Source organism: Diadema antillarum, unplaced genomic scaffold, assembly GCF_040938485.1.
Source record: "Diadema antillarum isolate AM-2024a unplaced genomic scaffold, OU_Dant_1.0 scf00000063, whole genome shotgun sequence".
NCBI classification, from domain to species: domain Eukaryota; kingdom Metazoa; phylum Echinodermata; class Echinoidea; order Diadematoida; family Diadematidae; genus Diadema; species Diadema antillarum.
This window is the reverse complement of record NW_027270952.1, coordinates 3092834-3114890: the sequence shown is the minus strand read 5'-3', so window position 1 is coordinate 3114890 and position 22057 is coordinate 3092834. Positions and strand designations below refer to the sequence as shown.

Sequence of the window (22057 nt, the reverse complement as noted above, 5' to 3'; positions counted from 1 at the left end):
GCTGCGCAATGACTGTGGGGAAAAGTGCTGATGTGAGAGGCAAATGTCAACGAAGGTAGGTGGACACTAACCTGTGTCCTTGGCATGGCCTTGGGGTTCATGGTGTACTGCTTGACCACCTGGCCAGTGCTGTTGAGTCCTGCCCGGAGGATCTGCCAAGTGGTGGACTTCCCTGAGCCGCTGGGGCCCACTACCACCACACCCATCCTCTGCCGGAGCTGCTCGTAGAGTTCCAGTGCCTTCTTCACCTGTTTTAGGAAGAAATTACAAGTTTTAGGAGTGTTCATCTGTATTCGACCCTTTCTATGCTTTGTTCACCAATAAATCTATAGGCACGGTCAGACTGGCAAAGATCAAGAAGTTTAAGATCGCCGTCTTTATGATCTCAAAGTTTTGCCAGTGTGACCACAAACTTCCTACTCCAACTAGAGATATTTCCCTATCCCCGCCAAATTTCTCTATCTTTTGCCTGCGTGACCACTAGAAACTGAAACTTCATGATCTTAAACTTTTCGATCTTTTGCCAGTCTGACTGCACCTTACATGTTGGCAGCCTTGTGATTGCACATAGCTAAAGATGTTCATATAGTATCATAAAAAGGGATTTCATAATCCTCTTAATCTTTTGCATTTATAATGGTCTTCAGATTAGCCTGTTTGATTGTTACACCTGGGCAACTTTCTGTAAATTACAGCAGAGCCAAGTGTAATGGAAACACTAATGCAAATAGAATAGCTAGGAAGTTCTGTCTACCAAGTGCCTTACATGGCATTAAATAATGATGTATTACCTGCATATCCATGTTTTTCAAAGAATTTGAATATCATGCGGGTGTGAGAAAGAAGTTTCTAACCTGTGTTTCCATGACAACCAGTCCATGGTCTTTGCAGTGCTGCCTAATGGCATCAGCCAGCTTGAGGTACTCAATGTCCTTGAGCTCAATGCCAGGGAAGACGTCCCTGACCAGGGCATCAAAACGACTGCTGTCGGAGAAGGTCAGCTTGGAAAGTGTGTTGACCCTCAGGGCCTGTACCACAAGCTTGGGTTCTTCAATCTTGCCTGGTGTTGGGTGTGATAAATTAACGGTGAAAGGACAAGAACCAAAATCTTATTCACTGCTCTAAAGCAACTTGGCGAGTACTAGCTGTCTGTGAAAACTATAGAGGAACGTAGTCACAATGCTACCACAGTATTACAAATTCATATAGACTAGCACACCTGCTTCGTAAATTTGTTTCCCTTTTTTTATTTGAAGGAATATTCAAGACATGCCATATATCAAGGTTGTATACCACACACTGCAACTATCCCAGCAACACATCACTTCTAAAATCTAATTTTTATTCCATTGAACCATATTCATTGAAAGTAATTGATGGTTTGCTATGAAAAGATGGCACAGAGTGTGTAATAAATGCATGCTAAAAATTTGTAAGTGCACACAAAATGCATTTGAAGCATGTAGATTATCACTGCCACAGAAAGCGATAAACTATGAATATATGCAAATACAGGTTTGACCATGTTGATCCATGGCCATATCATTCTTTGAAAATGGAAACAAAAACATCTCACAAACACAGAATAGGATCTGCACTGACACTCCTATTTATCTATGTTTACAAAATCCTAGTGTACTATAATGTATCAGAACTAATTTCATGTATCAGTCCCACAAGTGTTTAATTGAGTTTCTCACAAAAGTTCCTTACTTCTGTCCTGTCCTGCATTCTGTCTGGCTATTGAGAGGAGGTTGCCGCAACCCCTGAGAACAGTCTTGAGTGCCCTCAAACCCCAGTCATAGTGTTGCTGGGGTGTCAACAACTCCCTGGAAACAACAAAAGAAGGACACAATCACTAAAAGACATAAACACACTCACATACTGCATATGTGGTATATTTCGCAGGTATTTTAGGCACCACAGAAAAACCTGATAGAGAGATATCTTCGTCGCGACGATGTCGCATTGTGCATGTTTGATGATTTGCATATGAACAGGCGTCACGTGCATATGAATAAGCAACCGTGCATATGAATACACGTACTTTCTATTCATACCTTTGTTTATTCGTCCCGACGATAAGCGACGATAGAGAAAGGATTCCCTTTCACTAATCGTCGCTCTTCGTCCCGACTTACTAGCTATTTTCAAAGTTCGGCTTCTATTGTGCCTTGCGTTTCTTTTTGTTAAAAACGTCGCATATCGTTCCCGACGAATCATTGTTCAACCGTCAGGAAACGTCCTGACTATATGGCTTCGTTTCAATGCCGTTCGTGTTCAGCTTTACTTGTCACAGCATAAAGCCCGTTATCCGTGTGATCTAAAACGTCGCATATCGTCCCGACGAATTACCATTACTGTACCACCGAAATTCCGTCTCTGTTCCATCGTCGAGCAACGTCCAAAACGCGTGGCTACAGCTAATCCGCTGGGTGATATGATTCGCAATGCCGAGTACGATAATGAATGGGAAGTTTTGTGTTTTCACGAGAAAAAAAAAATGTATTCTCGCTGCTATAGATAATTGTGAATAACAGGCTGACTTTCCGTCTTTTGTGCAAATGGTAGTTCCGGCGATGTGAAAGGAGACTTGACCGCAGTCGATAGACATTGAATTTGTATTATCTTGTCTTTACGCGTAGGAAACACGGCGGAGAGATTTTGTCCGGTTTACAAACGAAAACTTGACCATCGTTGCAAAACTTATTTGATGGTCGCCGTTCGTTGTCAAACTCCGACAACTTCTGTCATATTTTTTGCTGTAGAATACATTGATTTTTTTTTGTTATTTGACACAACATTGAATCAAAAATTTGTATTTCAACAACGTGTTTACCTATTTATTCTGTTGCGGCATTTACTTCCACTGGTCGTTGGCCTTCGCGTGGTTGTAATCATTGTTAACATTTATGTTGTCTTGTAAAATTTTAGAGCGGGCGGAGAGATTCTGTCCAGCGTTCAAACGGGAATTCGACTGCAGAACTTGTTTCAGCTGTCAATCCCTGCTGACTGTTCTCATTGTTTGTTATGCTAAAAAAGGGATATTGATTTCATGTTGTCAACATACCAAAAAATGTCAGCTGCATTCGCCTTTTAACCTTACTGTAAAGGCGGATTTTTTTTCACCCACTTTGCGCAACCAGAAACTAGCGCAAAAAGAAAATTATGCGAATGTTTTCACTTGCCATTATGTTTCAGGAGATGATGTCTTGGTTTCGGTAAAGTACGAAACTCTCTTTCACGGCCGAGTGCGAAGAATTGGTCACTAAGATGGTTGATGGTAGCTACGACGACTTGTAAGGAAACTTGACTGTTATCGAATTAATTGTTAAGCTTCAGGTGGAGAGATTTTGTCCGACTTCCAAACGGGAACTAGACTAACATTCTTATACTTATTTCAGCTGGTTGTCTTTCTTTGTTAAACTCCGTTGACTTCTGTCATTTTGTAGCTGCATAGAATACATTGATTTCTGTGTTCTTTGACACATCATTGAATCAAATCTGTGTATTTTAATACCAGGTTTACCTTTTTACTTTGTTGCGGCATTTACTTCAACTGGTCGTCGGCCTTCGTCATGGTTGCAGTATAATTGTTAAAATTTATGTCGTCCTGTAAAATTTTAGAGCGGGAAGAGAGATTCCGTCCAGCTTTCGAACGGGAATTCGACTGAAGAACTTGTTTCAGCTGTCCATCCCACTTTTGTCGATCCCTGTTAACTGTTCTTATTGTTTGTTATTCTTAGAAAAAGAAACAAAACAAAGAAAAATTTGATTTCATGTTGTCAACATACCATAGAATGTCATCTGCGTTCGCCTTTTAACTTTATTGTAAAGGCGGATTTTTTTTGTCGCCCATTTTCCGCAACCAGAAACTAGCACCTAAGGAAAATTATGCAAATGTTTTCACTTTCCATTATGTTTCGGGAGATGATGTCTTAATTTCGGGAACACACACACACATATACAAAATAAACCACACACATACACACACACACAAACACACACACACACACACACGGAACTCTTTTTTTCACGGCCGAGTGCGAAGAATTGGTCGCTATAAGCCCCTTTTACACTTTCACGGATTGCATCACGGATGACCACGGATCGTCGGTCCGGGATCATCCGTACTATTTCCGGCATGACCGTGCTGACTTCGTGAAGTCATCAGACATTATCCTTGATCATCCGGCATGTCCGCCGAAAAAAAATGAGCTTGCTTAATTTTTCATCCCGGACATCACGGATGGAAATCAATACAAACTCTTCCTAGTCGGCACCGTCTACTCCGTGTTGCATCCGTATTCCTTCCTTGTTGCCTCCGTGAAGACATCGGAAAGTCCGTATTAGCATCGGCTCCATCCGGGATGAGAAATTCGTGTATATTTTGCCAATACAAGCTCAGAAAGTCAATGAAATGTGTCAACTTTTTGGGGATATCCGCGTAAACACCGCGAAGGGACCCAGTTGCATCCGTGCTCTTCCTTGATATCCGTGTTAGCTCCATATCGTTTCCGCTGTGGTCCGCGTTCATTCCTTGTCTGTCCGTGTAGGCACCGTACTTGTCCTTATAGCTTCCGTACTTGTCCGTGTAGACAACCAGTTGGGACCGCATTCACACCGCATTGAAAGGAAAGTCGATATTTTGCGTGCCGGAACACCACGGATGACGATCCGTGGTCATCCGTGAAGCAATCCGTGAAAGTGTAAAAAGGGGCTGTGAAGATATTAAAAGATGGTAGCTACGAGTTGTAAGGAAACTTGACTGTTATTGATATAATATTGTTTGGCATCAGGTGGTGAGATTTTGTCCGACTTCCAAACGGGAACTAGACTAACATTCTAATACTTATTTCAGCTGGTCGCCGTTCTTTGTCAAACTCCGTTAACTTCTGTCATTTTTGTTGCTGTAGAATACATTGATATTTGTGTTCTTTGACACACCATTGAATCAAATCTTTGTATTTTAACACCGGGTTTACCTTTTTATTCTGTTGCGGCATTTACTTCAACTGGTCGTCGGCCTTCGTGATGGTTGTAATATAATTGCTAAAATCTATGTCGTCCTGTAATACTTAAGAGCTGGAGGAGAGATTCTGTCCAGTTTTCAAACGGGAATTCGACTGCAGAACTTGTTTCAGCTGTCCTTTTCCGGCTGAGTGCGAAGAAATGGTCGCCAAGAAGGTTGATGGTAGCTACGACGAGTTGTAAAGAAACTTGACTGTTATTAATATAACAATACATTGTTAAGCTTCAGGTGGAGAGATTTCTCCGATTTCCAATGGTTTGTTTCATTTAACATATTAAAGATATTTTCCTTCAGTTACATGCATTCTTTCAAACGTTGGGGTAAGTTTACAATTATGAATGAGTATCTTATGCTTTGAATTGCACCATGTGCCCATTTCTATGCAAGAGCCAAATTGTCCTTTTCTTGAACTTGTTGGACACCTCAGTGTCTATATAGAATAGTTATTTCAGGCTAGAGAGGCGCATCAATTTTGAACTTTGTGTTTGATAGGCTATTGTCATCTTAAAGACGACTTATAATGTCGCTCAAATCGACTGAATGGAGCAAGCCCTCTTACGATGCATGCTCGGATGTACAAAGACTTTATGGTCTAGTGCTCCGACATACCCAACAAAGAGACGGGACGAAAAGCATCGGTGTCTGTTTTCTCTGTTCTGTCCTCACCCTTTCCTCTATTCTTTTATCATCCCTCCTCTTCCATGATGTCCTCGCCTATCATACAGGCTAACACTAGAGGCGCCTGCCCCCGGGAAAGGCCGAGACTTCACCGGCGTCGGCGGGCGGGTCCTCTACCTGCTTGCCGACGGGAACGGCGTAACCCTGCATGTCGGTGCAGGAGTATAGGCAGGCGATATCTTTTCTTAAAACGTGTCCCCTTTCTTTCTCTGTAAATATCTCGTTTGTAAATATTTATATATATATATATATATATATATATATATATATATATATATTATTATTATTATTATCATTATTATTATTATTATTATTATTATTATTATTATTATTAGATTTTGTAAATAATTAGAAGTAGTGTAGGTTTTTATAATTGAATTTAAGTGTATATTTAAATTGAATATATTTTTTGGAGTAAATTGCCCACCCGGCACACCCGGCAGAGAGCTCCACAAAACTAAAAGAACAACAACAACAACAACATCGGTGGTACACAGGATGTGGTTGCTTAGGCGCCGCTTTCTATTGTCGGGATGGGGATGATGATGTAGGCGACGCTTTCTATTGTCCGGATGGGGATGAAGAAGGTTCTTTTATAACGTGAAACGTTCAGCGTAGCAAACTTAATCTCCTGAAAGTAGATAGCGGGAGTCCATTCAAAAAGAAACTGCCGCGTACTGTTGACGTGCTTGTACATTATACGAAACAGCTATTCTTGCTTGTTGTGATGACTACACGCTGGCACAGCGGTATTCACACTGTTGCTGATCACTTGATGATCTGACAATTAACCTACATGTTGCATAATATTTCAAATGGGCCATTGGAAGTTTGACGGAAATTTGTATACATTGCTAACCATTCTCCTTTCGTCCGTGTATATGAATTCGTCAACATAGAATGAAATTTGAAGATTTGGCGCCTAATATATTTGAACCGAATTTTGGAATATGCTTCAGGTTCTCTTCCTGCAGATGTTAAGCCCACAATGTCGATCAAATTATAAGACAGTTAATCTTTCTGAAGCGGTGGACACACAAAATTGTCATGTCAGTGATCATCCTAAGAATGATGTGTAAAGAAGACGAAGTTTAACCTTGCCTTTGATTTTGTATTGTTTTACCGCTTAAGTTGCAACATGCGAACACAAGGTTTTACTGTAAAACGAGGAATAATTGCGTGCATGATAATTTTGCAAATTTCCCGAGAACCAAGAGATTAGCATGCGAGTGGAAGTTCTTGCCTACACTATATGCATTGAATGCCAGCGACAATAAGCATAATTGTTTATGCCACGGATACTTTAATGATATTAAGAATCGCAAATCTTCAGTATTGCAGGGATGAACCATAAAAATCAAGCATAATCATGCCTGTTTTATGCCAAATAACATTGTTTTCTTCTTTTTTTTTGGGGGGGGGGGGGGGCGAGGGCGCCGTGGCACGGTGGATATTTAAGCTTCACGACTCCCAGTCGAAGGACCCGAGTTCAATTCCCTCCCCGCAGCGACTACGTCCTATTCCGTCCTATAGCAACTCTATTTAGGGCAATAATGTCAGGCGGGCCCTCTGATAGCTAGAGCACTGATAGCATTGAAGAGGCTACTCTAAAAATAGAGAATACTTTTTTTTTTGCAATTATCATCATTATTATCGTTATTGTTATTGTTATGATTATTGCGGTTTTTTTTTTTGGGGGGGGGGTACTATTGCTACAATATCATTAGTCTTGCATGAATGCGGTTAGGATATGTTCTACCTCCTATCTCTTTGTAACATTCATCTATCATCTTCACAACAAATTTCAAGACATCATTATGTTTCTGTCATGTACTACTGTAAAAATGGATATTTTCGCGCGACTAATTTTTCGCGTTTGGCCGGGTAAGAAGAGATTCGCGTGTTTTTAATTCCGCGGAATAAAGACATCACGCACAGGAACATTCAGCAAGCAAAAAATATTCACGTGCTTTTATTTTCACGCCAGTTTCTGGTTGCGCGAAATTCGCGAAAATGTCAACACAGCGAAAATTTCCACTTTTACAGGTAGTAACTATACGTTAGTAGGGATATTCATTTCACTTTGAAATACTGCGATAGTAATTGACATAATCAGACAATGATTTTTTTTTTCGGTATGACAGGAAGGGCTCATCGTGAATCCAAAACCCAAAGAGAAGTGCGATTTGAAATGGCTGAGATATAGGTGCCCGCCTTTTACAAGGATCGCTATGTTTCACTTTGTTTCTGGATATCTCTACCATTTCAGAACCGATCTTCACCAAATGAAATTTGATTTCCTGTCAGAATTGTATGCTCTTTAATATTTCTTTCTTTTCAAAGTACGTTGTATCTGTAAAAAGGCTAATAGCTGAATCCTCATCTCAACCAATTATACTATTTCATGCTTAACACCAGTCCTTGAATATACTTCTCTGCCCCTCGAAAAAAAAATGCGGACAGTTTATCAGCATGTAGCACATTGATTTGATGAAACTGCAATACTGAGGCTGTACTTTTTTACATGGTTAGATTAGTTTCTTTTTGATAGCAGCGGAATAGTGTGCAATGGAAGCCGACTTATGGATGTTATCATAATACGTTATCGAGTCTTATACGATACACTGTTACCTCTAATCTTTAATTATAATTTTGCGATTTTCGTCTTTTACGTTAACTTTCAGTATATATATATTATGTATCAAAATGGACATGCGCCATTTTAGATGTTAAATAGAGTTATTCTTGACTTTAGATATTGAATAGAGTTATTCTTGACAACGGTTTGTTACATTAAACATATTCAAAGTGCTTTTTTTCAGTACCATGCATTCTATCAAATGTCTAGTAAGTTTACAACTAAGAATGCTTAGAATTGCACCATTTGCCCATTTTTATGCAAGAGCCAAATTTCCCTCTTTTTTTGTACGCGGTGGACACCTCAGTGTCTATATAGAATATGAGAATGATAGTTATTTCAGGCTAGAGGGGCGCATCAATTTTGAACTTTGTGTTTGAAAGGCTATTGTTATCTTAAAGACGACTAATGATGTCACTCAAATCGACTGGAGCAAGCCCTCTTATTATTCATGCTCGGATCTATAAAGACTTTATGGTCTAGACATTCCCAGTAGTATACGCGAAAGAGACGGGACGAAAAGCATCGGTGGTACACAGGATGTGGTTGCTTAGGCGACGCTTTCTATTGTCGGGATGGGGATGAAGAAGGTTCTTTTATTATGTGAAACGTTAAGCGCGTGGCCATCTTAATCTCCTGAAAGTAGCTAGTATTATATAGGAGTCCATTCAAAAAGAAACTGCCGCGTACCATTGAATCGTATATCAGAGAAGCTTACAACCTGTTTCTTTTCTCGGACGAAACGCTATAGCAGTCCTGCTTAGCGACGGCGTTCACGCTCCATCTCACGCACTACCATGAGAAGGAATAGCGATACCACGCATGATACATGAAAACATGTTTAAAAGGCGAGAAAACTAATGAAGTTTAAAGTTGACTTCTCCTTCCTCTTTCAATGAAAACAGAATAATTGAATAGACCTATTGAAGCGGATTGTCACTGCTGCGAACGATCGCCATAGCATCGTTAGTCTTGCGAGCAAATCAAAATCCTAATACTTTTATTTTTGCCTGATATGAGTAGTAACCCTTTAAAGGACTCGCAAATTCGACGTTTCAAATAGTATAGTAAAACAATAATATGTATTTAAAAAACATTTGGATGCGTTGGGTGTTAGCATTTAATAGCATCCATCTGCATCTTATTTTCCGTCCGTATAGCACACACAAACGCAAGCAAACATTATACTGTGAATACGCTGTAAAGCATCGTATCATTATTAAAAGTGTATTCATTCTTCTTTTATTTTCAGCCTGCTTGAAGTAGTAGTCAAACCATGTGATCAGTCAGGCAGCCTATGTATAAAGATAGTCGTTACTCAATATTCGTTTGATTTGTTACTGTGTGGTTACGATTACGAACGTTGGTTATGAGTCCGAAACACTCGTTCATATTGAACTACATGTATAAAGGTCAAAGCTGTTTCGATAGTATAGCTCGGTACGAGTTCAAAACGCAATCGAAATCATCAGAATGCTATCATAGGCGGAAATTATAGCTGTGGAAAACTTGTATTAAATATAGGTCAATAAAGATTGCCATATCCAATCTCCGTAAAAAGTTTTGATTCATGCCATCTTCTGAGCATTTTGAGATATTTTGCTTGTGTTTTGATTATGTTACGATTTAGGTTTGAACTATGAAAATTGAAAGGTGTGGTTACCTCAACGATGTCGCAGTTCCATTAACCATGATGGGTAAAGGGAACTCATGACTTTATAAGACTAATCCTTGCTAAATTGAAGATCAATTCCTTAAACCATCACTTATGTCTTGTAAATAGATACGTCTGTAATCATAACCAAAATGCCTTAGGAGACAAAAATCATCAAACGTTTATATAAGCGTCATCCGACAAATTTACAATTGACAATGCGAATGTATGATTGCCCCATTTGCATGTAGCTGTAAGCTATCTTTACGTTGAAGTTAACTTCCCTCCTTGAGAAAAAGAAAAAAAAAGTCGGGTTTTCGCTAGAGGTACTTATTAGGAAACGGTATAAAAACAATTGTCTACTATACATCAAGAGATAACCTATACAGACATGAAACACACGCATATTCTGTTCGTTATATGCATGGATCTGTTTATTTGTTTGTTTGGTCATTATTTTAATGGCATTGATCTTGTTTTTTTTAATGGCATCGGTCTTGGTCGGGGGAAAGAGAACAAAAAAAAAAACACAACGTATCACTCTGTTATCAGATCAGGATGATTGCGAGAAGGGTGTACATGTATTCCCGCCTTTTTTTATACAGGCAAACAATAAAAGCTTTGTATGCTATTATAAAAGCCTGGAGGCAAAAGGCAGTTTCAACGTTCAACTTATAGTGACCATAGTTTATGATAGGACATAAAGTAAGTTAGCGTCTCACTGACTGTGGTTCTTTTGTTTTGGCAAAACATGAACACAAAGGGGGTCTGAATTTTTTTTTTTTTGTACATAGTACTTGTAGCAGACATTTATGCCGATTCTCCAAAAGCATCGCTCCATTACGTCACTTCCTGCTATCAATGGCGAAGAAAGGATGATGGCTGCTTGATTATCCATTCCTTGAGATTGCAGGAAGCTCACCTTTCTTGTGTGTGTGTTTCGTTGTGTGTGGTTCTGTGGTACTCAGTTACAAGGCGTGAAGGTCCGAGTCTTTTCATTCTGATTACACATTTCAATACAGGCAACTGATTCGAGTTTCGCAAAGCTGTTGAGGCAAATTCTTTGCACACTTGACCTCTGAACTGTCAGGTACTCGTACTACACGAAAAACATTCTTATTGAACAAACACATTTTGTGTAGCGACAAAGCTTTCTGTCATTTTCTCAAATAGGCCCTACTTCTAAAAGTGCTCAGATGAAGAGATTTCACAAAGAGAACACGAGTTAAAAATGGGCATCAGTTATTGTTCCGATTTCTCTCCCTGCCGGCAATAACTTATTCAATAAGTATTTGGACTGGGAAACATGCATATATTCATTTGGCGAATCAGCGAATGAATTATTACACGAATTGTCTTTGCGAAAAGGAAATTAACCTTGTATATCTCCAAAGATAAACTTTGAACAGCCTGTCACATAGTAGGGAACAGCTGATTATTATCATTATTTGAATGAATTATCTATTGATGAAGCCAATAACCTTTGTAAATGTACACACGGAGAGTTGTCGTAAGTTCGCTATTTTGTGTTTTAGCTGTTATAAAATATCTCACATTGTATATATATATGTATATAGGCCTATATATATATATATATATATATATATATATATATATATATATAGTATATATATATATACATATCGTACTTTGTGTCTACACTTTTCAAACGCCATTGTGCGTCATGCCAATCACCACTTCATGAAATGTGGTGCGTGTATATCGCCGATCAGAGTCTTGCTCAGCTCATCAGTATTGCGCAATTCTAAAGCCCTCGCCGCCGCACGCTCTATGCCTTTTGTCTTCAATGGGGTCAAGAGCAATGCTCATTAGCATCTTATGCTCTACAACGGAAGCGGAGCCTCGATCGGGCTAACCTTTTGTCAAGGCCCTCTCGCTGTATGGTGAAGAAAGCCCAAATGTAGCTGAGTGGGGTTGCGCGCTGGCGCGGTCGGCTGGGCTCGCTTCGCTCGCCCATTACAGCGAGAGGGCCTTGACAAAAGGCTACGATCGGGCAAGAACAATAGGTGCAAAGCGCACCGTAAAGTCGATGGTTGGAAAAAAAAAATTGTAACGGAAAAAAAAATGTCTCAAAGTAACCGTGATTTTGGACACTTTTACTAATTTTTTCACACTGAAATTTTCTGAACAGATAAATAAAACACCAAGGAATCATTATCCGTCATAAAGAAACTTCCCTATTTGACCCGAGTAGTGCATCCCCTTCATCTCTGGCTCATTACAGGAAAACTCCACGTGCGACATAGTACTCATTTTGAGAGAGCGCCATGTGCACCGAATAGACGTCACCTAGTAGGTTGCAGCGTGAAAAGCTTAAACTTCTTTAGACGAGTATGAGATCATTTTCTTTCTTTCTTTCTTTCTTTCTTTCTTTCTGCCTGTCTGTCTGTCTTTCTTTCTTTCTTTCTTTCTTTCTTTCTGCCTGTCTGTCTGTCTTTCTTTCTTTCTTTCTTTCTTTCTTTATTATGTAAAATAAAGAGAATATGTGCGGAATCAAACACAAAATCCTTACGTTTTGTTTTCCCGTTACCCGACTATTGCAATAATGTCGAAAGATAACTTTACAACGAGAAATGACAGTGTTTGAGACAGAAAAAACAACAACAAAAAACGGGAAATAAAGATTTGTTGGATTTTTTTTTTCATCACTGGGTAATACTGTTCCGTAGAATTTTTGGTTAGAGGGATTTAGCATTGCGTGCTGGCCAACGCGGCTCTAGCTGAAAGTCGGGGGATCGCGGTGATCGAACAGCAATTACTCGTTTACCTTCCTGTATATCAAAACATCCTTTGAACTACTGCGTATTGAAAGTAACTTGTAAAGGATGGAGAAAAAGACAGTTTGTTTTGAACAAAACAAGCACAAGTGTGATGATGGCACAATACCAATATACACACTGTCTCGAATAAAGAAAATCAGGCGCTAGTGTGGGGCCTATTTTCATACCCATGGGGACTTATCAAATTAAACAATGTACCAACTTGCACCAAAATGACGAGAACGCTAAATATAGAATTTCCGATCACCTTCGTAAATTTGAACCGAACCCGTTATCGCGAATTACGGCAAAATGCATGGTATCGATCAAAACAACTCGTGACTAGCTGTTCGACGGATCTGAAATTGAAATTAGCCTCCTACACTCTTAAAAAGAAAAGGGTAAATCAACATTTAAAGGGGCTGAGGAGTGACAGCGTTTTTAAGGTAATGTTGCATTCACCCTATCTATCCAGCTGAATCCAACGTTAGATGTGCGAGATACAGCTAGAAAAAGGGTGAATACAACATTTTGAAAACGCTGTCGCTCCTCGCCCCTTTTAAAACGCTGTTTTACCCTTTTCTTTTTAAGAGCGTAATGCTACGTATTTTGGTTGAGCAACTGCCTCGACAGACCAACGGACATTATGCGCAATATGTAATCATACAGCCAACTTCACTTTCAGATTGTGTACGTGGCGGTCGTCGCAAAGCGAATAACTTTGGAGCTGTATTTGTTTATTTATTTATCTATCTTTTTATGGCATTCAGTTACATATATATACCTTCCATTCAATCCTAGATTGGAACTACTTTCTCGATGTTTTCCTCGCTATCTGTCTTTTGGTATATGCAATGCTGAATTTTGTGTAGGATATTTTCTGCTATTACTTTTCGAACAAGAATCCGCCTTAGGGCTGGGTTCCACTGCCGATCAAATCTGCTTGTTATGATCTATAGTCCGACACAGTGTTAAAAAATATCGTGTATAGGAGGAAGCCAAAACCAATGTCGATCAAGGTAGATCGATCACATCCAGATCGATTCCGATCGCGTCCTTGTCGAGAGAGATTTGATTGGCAGTGGGAATCCATCGTTTCCATACTTGACTTCAAGTGTAGTTGCTATTACAGGGCCTACAGTTCGGGACATAGAGTCAAACTTTCGTTTTATAGGCCTATTCTGATGGTGTTACGCGTGCATTGATACATAATAAAAGCATTTCCTTCCTTTGTACGTTAGCGTGGGGACGATTAGTGAAGTTCACCACGATAATAATGAAAGGCTTGACCGTCAAAAGAAAGATGACCCTTTCCCAGGAACAATGAAAGCAGTGTCCAGCTGTCTTGAAAGACACCATCCTGGCGGAACAATACAAGAAGAATCGAATAAGACACGCTGATTCAACACCACACACAACGACACAGCTCGCAGAGGGTGCGCTCGCTTGTGAGTTGGGGTATCCCTCTTGCCAACTAGCTAAGAAATCATGTAAGCCATTTTAATAGTGTAAAATTTGTATGAATTTTACATACTAATTTTGGTGCAAACACCACACATCACGGACAGCTTCTTAGTGTAACTGATTAGGCCTATGATAACACACGCAGTTGTATGGGCATAGTATTCGCGCTGTTACGTCACTGATAGGTAATCACGGGACGGAGACACTGATTTGGTCTATCAACAAACATCAATAAGAAAAGCTATCTCTTTCGATTCTCTGATTAGATAGAATGATGTGGAATCGGGTTCTTTAGTGTGATCACTGTAAAGGTAACATGCCTAACTAAGACTTGACTCATTTCAAAAGAGCGCGTACCCTATTATGTGATCCCCAAAATTCATAAAGAAAGGGGGAATGGAGTAGGGGATATAATAAGCTTTACCAAACATGCCAAATGGAGCAGCATCGCGCTGTCGACGATGCTTTTAACACATGTCCGAAATCATTAATTTTCCTTCAAAATATATGCAGCTGAGAGTGATCAATTTCACTAACATAAAAGTCTTAATCTCATTTCGTTCTGTCCCTTCTTTTTCATTAATAGAAACCATAATGATGAACGAGACTATCAGATATCAGACTATCTAGAACATCGTCGAAACAATTTCATAGTTTTTTATGTGAGAGTAAGAAAAGTGATCTAACTATACTGTTATATTGGAAAGACAGATTTGATTTGAGTACTGATTTTGATTGGAATACTGTTCTGAAACAAACATTTCGGAAACTAAGGAACAACAAAGTTAAGCAATGCTACTTCAAGACATTACATTGTATTCTACCTTATAGATATAATCTTTTCAAATGGAAAATTGTAAGTGATAATTTGTGTATATTTTGCTCTGAAACAGAAACCTTTAGTCATGTTCTTTTGGAGTGTCCTAAAGTGTCTATGTTTTGGAAAAAGATTACTGATTTTATTCAGTTCGCTTTTAGAGAAACAATCTTATTAAACGAGAAATTATTGATTATTGGAGTGGAATCAAAGGGTCCAAATGTAACGAATATAAATAAGATATTGATATATGCGCAGTATGCAATTTATAAACAATACATGATGCATTTATTTCAAGGGCATTTATACAATAGTTTGAAAATATGGATTAGTTTTAGAAATGAAATATTGTTAGATAATGTTTCTGAGATTGTAACAAACATGATGAAATCATTTACTTGATAACCAATGAAGAATCTGTACTTTTTGAGTATGTGCTCATTCATTGTTAAAAGAAAAGAAAGAAATCGTTTGATGTAAAGCTTTGGAAATGAATGAATAAAGTACCTCTGTAGAGGTTAAAAAAAAAAAATAATGATGAACGAGGATTCAAATCCTTAGGTTGTGGCATTTCTATTGCGTTTGACGGTTAAATTGCGGTATTGTGAAGGTTTCCAATTGACGGGACACATAATTCGCTGTAATTTAGATCAGCTGTAGAACGCGGGCATCCAATATTGATCATTATTTTAAGAAATATTTGTGAAAGATCGTGAAGATATCTTACGATACTCAAATTTACATAATCATACTACCAAATACCCAACGTCGAAGAGCTCTGCAAACTTCATAGTTGTGTTGATGGTATTAAGCGATGGTCTCGCGATAATCATTTGAAATTGAATTCTGTTAAATCAGAATTGTCAGGCGGGCTAGTTTTCTCACAAAAATTTATCTCCCAGTCCGTCAGAGATCTAGGAGTTATGGTAGATAAGCATCTGAACGTAAAAAAAAAAACCCGAACAAATAGAATAACACACACATTAAGAACTCATGTCGTTCTGCTGCTTCAGGGGTATTTGTAAAAATAAATTATTAATATCCGTAAGTTATCAGAGCAGTCTTCCACCGAACGTCTAATCCACGCATTTGTTACTTCTCATCTTGACTACTGCAATTTCCTTCTTGTTGGTCTCCCTGCTTCGAGTATTGCACCAAATTCAAAATTCAAAATACAGCTGCAAGGCTTGTAACCCTGACAAAAACATCTGACCAAATTACTCCAGTTATCCAATCCCTCCACTGGCTCCCCATACATCAACGTATCACCTTTAAAATCATCCTTATTGTTTACAAGATAAATATTATGGATTAATCCTACCTCCCTTCCGCTCCTCCACTTCAGCCTGTTCTCTCTCTTCTCTCCAATTATCACGTGGTCCCGCACATACCCGCTATGGTGATATAGGACTTTTTCTGTATTTCCCCACCCCTTTGGAATAAACTCCCTCTCTATATTCGTATAGCTGAAAGTGTTGATAAATTATGTTCAAATCATTGTTGAAAACTTGTCTGCTTACTCAATCCTAATTTTGTTGTTGTTGTTGTTGTTGTTGCTGTTATGTACATAATGCTGTATCTTAATTATACCTCAATATTTTTAATGTATACCAGTATATCGGGCATCCTTTCTCTTTATAAGATTATTGGTGCTGTTCGTTATTCCCAGGTTCGCTATTTCGAAGGGTCATTAATCTGAAACACACAAATTTCCTATACCGAGGTTCGTTAATCCGAAAATAAAAAAGGGTTCGTTAATCCGAACATTGTGGCGTTATTCCGACGGTTCGTTATTCCGGAGATTCGTTAATTCGAAAATGAAATTCGGAATAACGAAGCTTCGGAAAAACGAATCTTCGGACTAAAGAGTCTTGTGAATAACGAACCTTCGGAATAACGAGATGTTACCAAGATTATTGGGCATTGGCAGGTTAATGTGCGATGCGTTGTAATGTGCTGGATTGTAAGCAAGAGTAAATATGTTAATTTTTCTTAATTGAACAACTTCATGTACATTAAAGTGTAGAGAGTTATATATGCCTACGCATGATCATCTTGATCTCAGTGGCCTCAAAATATAATTCAGAAGACATCCCAGTGCAGCTGTAACAAATCTGTTAATCCAAAAATTACACGAAGTTTCGTCATTCAAAAAGGCGAATTATATATTTATGCCGAAAAATAAACGTATGGCTCATCCTGCATAATTTAGAAAATGAAATAAAGTCTCATCCACAGTTACAAAATACTAAGTAAGGAGATGTAGTTGAAAATAAAACAAAATGACCGGATTTCACAGCACACTCACCCGAAAGAGGAATACGTATCACACACGAAACCGCTTTCATCAATATTGGAGCATTGTACTATACATGGTGAATGTATGCTTTGCGTGAATCCAGTTTCCAAACACAAAAGCTATACTCTTGATAGCTTAGTCAGGGGAGCACAATTGACTGGAAAAAAAAATCATATCAATGAGATACTTCAACAGACTAAATGGAGAAATCACAGGCCTGCTTCTTAAAGAGTTAGTATTGATATTATACGCTCGATTTATTTAGTGCTCCACTGTGAATCGAGCGTAAAATACAGTTTTGGTTATTGCTGAAAGCAAAACAGAAGAACACTTCGAATCGCAGCGTTTATGATTATATCATTATGCTTTACTTTAATGTAGCTTGTAGATACATGCATAGTACTTCCCGTGTCCGAGGCACTCGGATAGAGGTCATGAACTTCATGTCCAGTTTTATCATTTTTAGTATGTCAGTGTAGTTCATTCTTTTAATGCTAGATTTCATCAGCCCCCCCCCCCCCCCCCCCATGCTGAGATATATCAATACCCGCCTTCACATGTGCAAAATAGCGCGTTATTGAACATGCTCCAATACTCGAGGTTTTTTTCCAACTTCTCAGACAAATTTAAAGAGCGTATAACACGCGAGGATTGTACACTTTTTGGTTCAGACGCTCCAGCCACCCTCGGAAACTTGAGTTTTTTTGCAACCGTTCCCACGTACAGAAAATAACCCGCTAATTGCCAATCGATGAAACTATTGTTCTTGTGCCTCACAGTGGTGTGGAGAGCACGCTGTTGTTAATGATGGGAATAAAAGAACTCAATCAAGTTTCTAAACCCGACCGTTCAAGTACTGCCGGGGCAAATACCGCGCTCATTCAGAAATATCAGCAAGATTTCTGAGGTTATGCATCGCGCTACTGGTTCGCACTAATTTTCTGTTGTGTGTGTGTGTGTGTGTGTCCACATGTGCAAAAGACTGGAGTTTGCTAAAGGGTAACAAAAATTGAGTTCTGTAACATGCTAATTTGTGTACGTGTGAACCCTCTATTACAGGTATGTTGTAAGACTTTTGTTGGACTTTCCTACAAAAGGAGGTTTGATTCTAGCCTGCTCGCTTGCTGTGTTCTATCATTTATTTTGCAGTAACGTGTCTGTTTGTATTGCTGGTATGCCATACGGAATATTGTACCATGAATCCACCTTCCTGGGAACCGTTTCATGAAACTTTTTGTCAGTGATTTACACCGACAACTGTTAAAAGCTACTGAAATCCTTGCGTCTGATTGGCTGATAGCAAATTTGTCGGTGAAAACCTCCGGCGAACTCGTTGATGAAACGCCCCCCCCCCCCCCCCCCCCTGGTTGATCTACTTTGCGATTCGTTTGCTTTGTATACGTCCTTGAACGGGTGGCGGTTTTTTCCTCTCTCTCTCTCTCTCTCTCTCTCTCTCTCTCTCTCTCTCTCTCTCTCTCATGTCATGATGATGATAGTCGTGTATTGAATGTTATAGGATATGACTAAAACTGATCTGAATAGCAATGGTGATGACAATTACTACTGCTGGCATAAGTGACAGCTAAATGAACAGATGTTTCCTTGTTCTGATTTCACCTCTCCCTCATTTCTCACTCTTGTTTGCCCCCTCGCATGAATGATAAAACAACAACAACAACAACAACAACAACAACATAGGGCGGTGAGTTGGCTCAGTCGGTAACGCGTCTGCCTCACGATCACGCGGCCCGGGTTCGAACCCGAGTCTGGACTGAGCAATGTTGTGTGTAAACATACCGTCCCCTCTAGCAAGAGGCAAAACACTCTGTCCCTCGGATAGGACATAAAATGGAGGTCCCGTGTATGAGAGAGTCACAGCTCATGCACGTAAAAGATCCCGCTTCATTCATTCATCGCAAAGAGCAGGGTGTCTAGCCTGGTGAAGTGGTCCTACCCCACATCCAACTGGACCCCATGGAAGACCAGCTTAGTGTAGCTGAATATGGGCTATCCAGCCATCTTCATAGATGGAAAATGAACAACAACTACAACAACAACCGCACAACAAGTCAGATAAATGCGTGCTGGCAACCAATAGACCTACGTGACATGTATCTTTTAGGTTGAAACTAACTTAATGGCCACGACAAATCATATCAGAGGAAATAATGGCAGAAGAAAAAAAGCTGACAACCTTTCTAGTGTAAATTTCTGCGAAAACAGGTGGTAAAAAAAAAAATGCACGCACTGCAACTATTTCAGGTTATAAGCAGTCTGTAAACCGACCGAACGGCATAATTCTATTAAAATGTCGCCTTATCTTGGCTTCTTTAACAGTAAAAAAACCACACGTTGAACAGTATTGGTGTATTACACATTAATGTTAACACTAAAACAAAACAAAGGGGTTATTCGTCGCTTCATACTTACAATCGAATCACGTGTCAAAAAAAAAATAATGATAATATAAAAAAGGTCTCGAATGCCGAAGAAAATATCGCTTTCCTAGATGCCGCTGCAACAAGCTGAAGTTTATAGTGTAAGAGCTATACCTACCCAATTACACAACAGTAGGCCTACATAATATCATGGCAACGTATATTGAAACTTCTTTCGATCTCACACTCATAAAATCTGCGTACCACTGCGTGTGAAAATTAGAATGAACATAACGGACATATCAACTGAGAAGTTCCTCTAGATACTTCTTCCCGACTTGGCGATCATCATACAGTAAAAGACGTGACTATTAATTTATTTGTATCGAATGTAAACTGTTTACTGTAAACGAAAAACACTATACGGAGTGCCTCGGCTCCGTTTATTGTCTTTGCCGTAACCATGGAGCTACTACGAAACCAAACAAGAATCACGCATGGACGGCGCGTTTCATTGAACTTGATAACCACGTGTTTCGCACTTCGGCACATATTGCACTGCGCGAAACGTAGCGATTACCGTACTTGTGGCGGACTTACTGACTTTGGTCAAGGAATGAAAATGGAATACATTAAGAAAAATATTATGATATTGAAATACCGACATCATGAAAATGTTTGCAAACAACGAATGATTATGGAGTATAGAAATGAAAATGCCAAACAAAGATTTTCATTCGCTCATAGGGAAGCTCTCTAGAAGAGATGAAAGCATCTCCCCTCGTATGGCAGTATAAGTTTCCCCAACAAGCTGAGGTTAGTGAGGTATACATCAGGGCTCGACACTAACGGTGGCTCGGTGGACCGGGGCCACCAAAAACGCACGCAACGGCCATCAAAAAAAAGTCGGATGTTTGCCTTTATTTTTGGAAATGGACAGCGGTAACAGTCGACTCCGTTTAAGATGCTAAAATAAATGTCAGATGTTGTTTTTATTTTTGGAAATGAATAACGGTAATATTCGACTCCGTACGGTACTAAAATAAATGTCGGATGTTTGCTTATACCAAGGATGCTTATACTTTTGGATTTGAATAACGGTAAGATTCAGCTCCGTACGGTGCTAAAATTAATGTCAGAAATTCGATTTTGCGTTCGGAAATGAATAACAGTAATATTCGACTCCGTACGGTGATTAAATAAATATCGCATGTTTGCTTTGACGTTCGGAAATGACTACTAATGATATACAACTCCGTACGATGATCTAAATGCCGGATATTTGCTTATGCGTTCGAAAGTAAATAGCAATAACATTCAGCTCTGAAAGATGTTAATATAAGTGTCGGAAATTTGCTTTGACGTTCGGAAATGAATAACAATGATATTCAACTCCGTACGATGATAAAATAAATGCCGGATGTTTTCTTTCAAGCTCTGGACTTGTGGAAAGATAATAATGTACGTTCATCACTTTTTTTTTTCATGATTCATTCAAGAATTTCGGGAGTCTGACAGCCACCGGATCTCGTTACGATGTTTTTGTATTGTTTACAGACAAGTATGGCAAACATAAGAGCAAGGCTTCATAGAAGATGAATTACCCTGGTGGCAATCATTGAACGACAATTTCAATTCAATGGGCAATCGTCGGGACCACTCGCGATGTTAGAAAAAATAAACACCTCAGCATCGAGCAACTTCTATTATTGAATGAGCAATCGTCGGGACGATGTGCGACGTTTCAAACTCATACCAAACGGTGATTTAAGTTCAATGGGCAAGCCTAGGGACGATGCGCGACACTTTTACAATAATACTAAACGCGTCTCTGACCAGTGATTCAAGTTGAATGGACAATCGTCGGGACGATAAGTGCGACGTTCGAACAATTATGGATTAACAAACTCGCCACGGAACGGTGATTTAAATTCAATGGTCAATCGTCGGGACGATGAGCGACGCGAAACCATCACCAAAACCTTTACAAAACGGTTAGTCAAGTTGAATACGCAGTCGTCGGGGACGATGTGCGACGTTTGAACAATCACTGAAACGCTTCGCCGATCGACAAAAGACCTCCTTAATTGATTAGTCGCGACGAAAAGAGACGACTTCGTTCCGACTCGTCGGAACCATCTTTTGTTGATATTTATAATGAGCCAAAAAGAGCGCAGTAATGAGCACATGAGGCCCAAAATTTGGATCGTCGGGGACGATTGGCGACGATCTTTTGTCTCATATCGTCGCGACGAAGATATCTCCCTAACACAGTTATTCTGTTGTGCCTTAGCAAATAGGTCCTATATTTGCAAAA

At 39.3% G+C, this 22057-nt stretch overlaps 1 protein-coding gene across 1 annotated transcript in view; it reads right to left on the bottom strand.

Moving 5' to 3' along the window:
• LOC139716300 (cytoplasmic dynein 2 heavy chain 1-like) overlaps positions 1-22057 on the bottom strand; it is a 101594-nt gene that overhangs the window by 47185 nt on the left and 32352 nt on the right. Inside the window, 3 exon segments of the mRNA XM_071627863.1 lie at positions 72-248; positions 855-1060; positions 1714-1829. Coding sequence (XP_071483964.1) covers positions 72-248; positions 855-1060; positions 1714-1829 — 499 coding nt within the window.